The sequence below is a fragment of the Plectropomus leopardus genome, unplaced genomic scaffold, assembly GCF_008729295.1.
Source record: "Plectropomus leopardus isolate mb unplaced genomic scaffold, YSFRI_Pleo_2.0 unplaced_scaffold15251, whole genome shotgun sequence".
In the NCBI taxonomy this organism is placed as follows: domain Eukaryota; kingdom Metazoa; phylum Chordata; class Actinopteri; order Perciformes; family Serranidae; genus Plectropomus; species Plectropomus leopardus.
The window spans coordinates 1-4,119 of record NW_024616336.1 but is presented as its reverse complement, the minus strand read 5'-3'; the positions used below and the strand labels follow the sequence as shown (position 1 = coordinate 4,119).

Sequence of the window (4,119 nt, the reverse complement as noted above, 5' to 3'; positions counted from 1 at the left end):
AGGTCACATGACGCTGTGAGGTCACATGATGCTGTGAGGTCACATGATGCTGTGAGGTCACATGACGCTGAGAGGTCACATGTTGCTGTGAGGTCACATGACGCTGTGAGGTCACATGACGCTGAGAGGTCACAGGAACTGGCTCCCTCATGATGCAGCAGGAGCTACAAGAGCTGTTATTGCATCACATAACTCTGAGAAAGTTTTTAACCCACAATTCCTCTGTGAAATCGTGGACTACATCTCCCAGAAATCCCTCATATGTGTCCGCTCCCACATTTAAGGGGCTCGCCTTTCCATCACGGCTCCATAACACGCCTACGTGGCCTCGGATTGGAAATAATGACGGCTAGTGCGGTGGCTGCAATAGAAATAAAGCTGCTGACATTTTGAACATCTGTCGCCATGGTTACTGGGATGTTATCAGAGGAGAAGTGGCAGAGCATCACTCAGTGGAAACACAGTCAGCTCCGTGAGTTTTATCAGTTTTATTAAATATCACTTCAGCTTTTCTGCAAATCTGCGACGGAAACCCTCCTGCAGTGACGTCATCAGCGTCACACACTCACCTGCAGTGCACCACCACAGGTGTGTGAAGCGGCCTCTGGTGGAGGTAGTGTCCGTGAACCTCCTGGATGAAGCTCAGCAGGCTGCTCTTGCTGTCAGGAAGACCTCTGATGAAGATATGAAGAAGATGAGGTCAGAATCAAAGCACCATCTGGTCACGTTAAATAATCAGGTTAAAGGTTGAATAATAAAAAACAGTGTTATGTTGGATGCTGAATAATACAAAGTGACATAAAGTTTGGCTTAAATAAAAACAAAATAATAAAGAATGAAATAGTACAAATAAAATAATAATGACTGATGGACAGCTCAGGCTAAATAATAAAACAAAATAATAGAGAGTAAAATAACAAAAATAAAATAATAAAGAGTGACATAAAACTTGGATTAAATAATAAAAGCAAAATAACAAAGAGTGAAATAATAAAAATAAAAATAATAAAGGCTTGAATAATACAAAATAAGATAAACGATGTATAGCTCGGGCTAAATAAAAAAAGAAATAATAAAGAGTGAAATAATAAAAACAAAAGGATAAAGAGTGGCATATAGCTTGAATTAAATAATAACAATAAAATAATAAAGAGTGAAATAATAAAAACTAAATAATAAAGAGTGACGTACAGCCTGGTTAAATAATAAAAACATGACAATAATAAAAGGTGAAATAATAAAAAATAAAATAATAAAGAGTGAAATAATATATGGATATGGTAGTCTGCAGCACCGGGGCCCCTCAGGGGACAGTGCTCTCCCCCTTTCTCTTCACCCTGTACACTTCAGACTACCACTACAACTCTGGGAGCTGTCACCTCCAGAAGTTCTCCGATGATACAGCCATCGTTGGGTGCATATCTGAGGGGGACGAGCGGGAGTACAGGACCGTCATCATGGACTTTGTCAACTGGTGTGAGCAGAACCATCTCCAGCTCAACGCCAGTAAGACAAAGGAGATGGTTATTGACTTCCGCAGGAGGAAGACACCCCAGACTACACAGGTGAACATCCAGGGTCTGGACATTGAGATGGTGGAGACCTATCGATACCTGGGTGTTCACCTTAACAATAAACTGGACTGGTCTAATAACACAGATGTCCTGTACAAGAAGGGCCAGAGTCGTCTCCACCTGCTGAGAAGACTGAGGTCCTTTGGAGTGTGCAAGACTCTGCTCCGGACATTCTATGACACTGTGGTAGCATCTGCTCTTTTCTATGCAGCGGTCTGCTGGGGAGCAGGGAGCACAGATCGGGACAGAAAGAGACTGAACAGACTGGTCAGGAGGGCCGGTTCTGTCCTGGACTGCTCCCTGGACACCATTGAGGAGGTGGGTGAGAGGAGGATGTTAGCAAAGCTCACATCCATCATGGACAACCCCTCTCACCCACTGCATGAGACTGTGGGGGCTTTAAGCAGCTCCTTCAGCAACAGACTGAGACATCCACCCTGCAAGAAGGAGCGCTACCGCAGGTCATTCATCCCATCTGCAATAAGACTCTATAACATCAGCATCACTGGCTGATGGGAACAAAACTGGCTTCATCCAAAATTCATCCCAGAGTAATTTGCACAACAAATTTTTGTACTATTCTCTAATCCATCTTTTGTGTACATACTATTCTATTACTTAATTATTATTATGTGTACATACCCTATTTCCTCTATGTACATACTTATTTTATTACTTATTTATTGTTATTGTTATTGTTATTGTTATTTTCTTTGTTACATTTCACTTTTCTTTTTTCATGCTGCTGTAACATTTGGAATTTCCCCCAATGGGGGATCAATAAAGGAATATTCTATTCTATTCTATTCTATAATAAAAAATAAAAAAGTAAAGAGTAAAATCATAAAATTAAAACAATAAAGAGTGACGTACAGCCCGGCTAAATAATAAAAACATGATAATAATAAAGGGTGAAATAATAAAAAACAAAATAATAAAGAGTGAAATCATAAAAATAAAACAGTTAAGAGTGACGTACAGCTCGGGCCAGGAGGTGAACTGCAGGTGGACAACGGTGCGTTTCAGGCTCTGGTCACGGTACTGCAGGCTGATCATTCGCTCCACATGAGTGGGCGTGGTCTTCTGCGTGGTGAGGCTGAGTGTGATTGGCCCCTGGGAGAGCTGCTGGCCGCGCTCCGTCGGGAAGTAGCGCACGACTTTCCCCTGAAAGACAACGAGACCGAGTTAGAGACAAAAAACACGGCGCGTCCTCCATCAATCATTCTCCATTTCCTGCAACAGGCCGCTGCTCTGAGCACCGTTCACACACGTTCTTATCAAGACTTTTCCAGGACTTCAGGACTGACGGTTTTATTTTGGCTTAAGGGGAGGCCTTACAACTTTAAATGGCTGGAAATTATATTTTACTTTTATTTTACTGCCATCTTTTGAAGAAAACAGATTTTCTTTAAAAAAAAATTTAAAAAATAAAATCTGCCACTTTGGTATTCTTTAAATAAAATAAAATAAAATCTTTAAAGAAAAAAATTGGTCATTTTTTTCTTAATTGTTTTGGTGATTTTTAAAGAATCCATGCCCTCCAAACCGCAGGCCACATTTATCAGACATAAATTGAAAAAACTGAAATTACTGCTGGTCATTCAAATTTGCAACAGTCCTTGAACACTCCATGTGTTATTACACAAACAGACAAACAAACAAACAAACAAAACTCCATGACTTTCCCAAACTTTCAGGACAAACCGTGATTCGTTACTGATGAAGACCATGTGATGTGACTGAAAGCTCTGAAAGGGACTATATGGACTTTGAACTCGGGGCCTCATTTTTAAAGTCCCAGCTTACAAAAGTCCGAACATGAAAATTTAAGATCCCAAATATCTGTATGTTACCGAGGTAACCGCGGGTCTCTAAACACACGCCCCTCTGCCAAGAACCTGCCGACCTCCTGACGCCCCATTGGCTATCAGAGACCTGCTGATGAAGACCATGAGAGGCGACAGAAAGCTCCAAAACACTGAAGGACTGAGGACGTTTCCTCAGTGACCTCGCAGAGACACAATCAGAGACACAATCAGAGACAAACTTGAGACGTTACCTTCTCTACTTCCTGCTCCGACACCAGCATGACCACCAGCGACACCTTCTGCTCGTACACCATCAGCCAGAAGTCGGCCGCCGTGCCGGTGAGCGGCGCCTGCGTGGCGATGAGGCGGGGGCAGTACGGCGACAGCTCCTCCACATAGCTGGCGTTGATGTAGTCGTCTTTGCCGGATTGCAGCACCACGCGGTTTAGGTCGTATGGCATGACATCCTGGTGGCGGTTCTTCATGGTGTAGCAGCGGGCGATGGCGATGGACAGCTGGCGGGCGTCCTTCTCCTGCTGGTCCTGCAACTCCTTCCAGCGGGCGTCGAGCACCGACAGGCCGCCCTCCCCGTCCGACGGCCGCTCCAAGGACTCCACCTGCGCTCGGAAACGCTCCAGCTCACCGTGCAGGCGGGCCACGCGCTCCGGCGCCTGGTACGGGTCACCCTGGATCAGCAGGACACCCTGCGAGCTCTTCTTCCGCCGCTCGCCGTCCTG

The 4,119-nt window shown here is 44.2% G+C and overlaps 1 protein-coding gene across 1 annotated transcript; it reads right to left on the bottom strand.

Annotated features, from left to right (window-relative positions):
• Positions 1–421: 421 nt before the first annotated feature.
• LOC121964328 (tyrosine-protein phosphatase non-receptor type 23-like) lies at positions 422–4,113 on the bottom strand. Its single transcript, XM_042514540.1, has 3 exons — positions 3,634–4,113; positions 2,554–2,738; positions 422–674 (listed from the first exon to the last, which is right to left on the bottom strand). The coding sequence occupies exons 1-3, from the start codon at positions 3,865–3,867 to the stop codon at positions 566–568; spliced, it is 528 nt and encodes a 175-aa protein (XP_042370474.1). The 5' UTR covers positions 3,868–4,113; the 3' UTR covers positions 422–565.
• Positions 4,114–4,119: the final 6 nt, after the last annotated feature.

Excerpts from the sequence above, each read along its gene's own strand:
- LOC121964328 (XM_042514540.1), bottom strand. The coding sequence starts at position 3,867 with ATGAAGAACCGCCACCAGGATGTCATGCCATACGACCTAAACCGCGTG. Across the intron at positions 2,739-3,633 it reads CGGAGCAGGAAGTAGAGAAG|GGGAAAGTCGTGCGCTACTT; the intron begins GTAACGTCTCAA and ends GTTGTCTTTCAG. Across the intron at positions 675-2,553 it reads TTCACCTCCTGGCCCGAGCT|AGGTCTTCCTGACAGCAAGA; the intron begins GTACGTCACTCT and ends TATCTTCATCAG.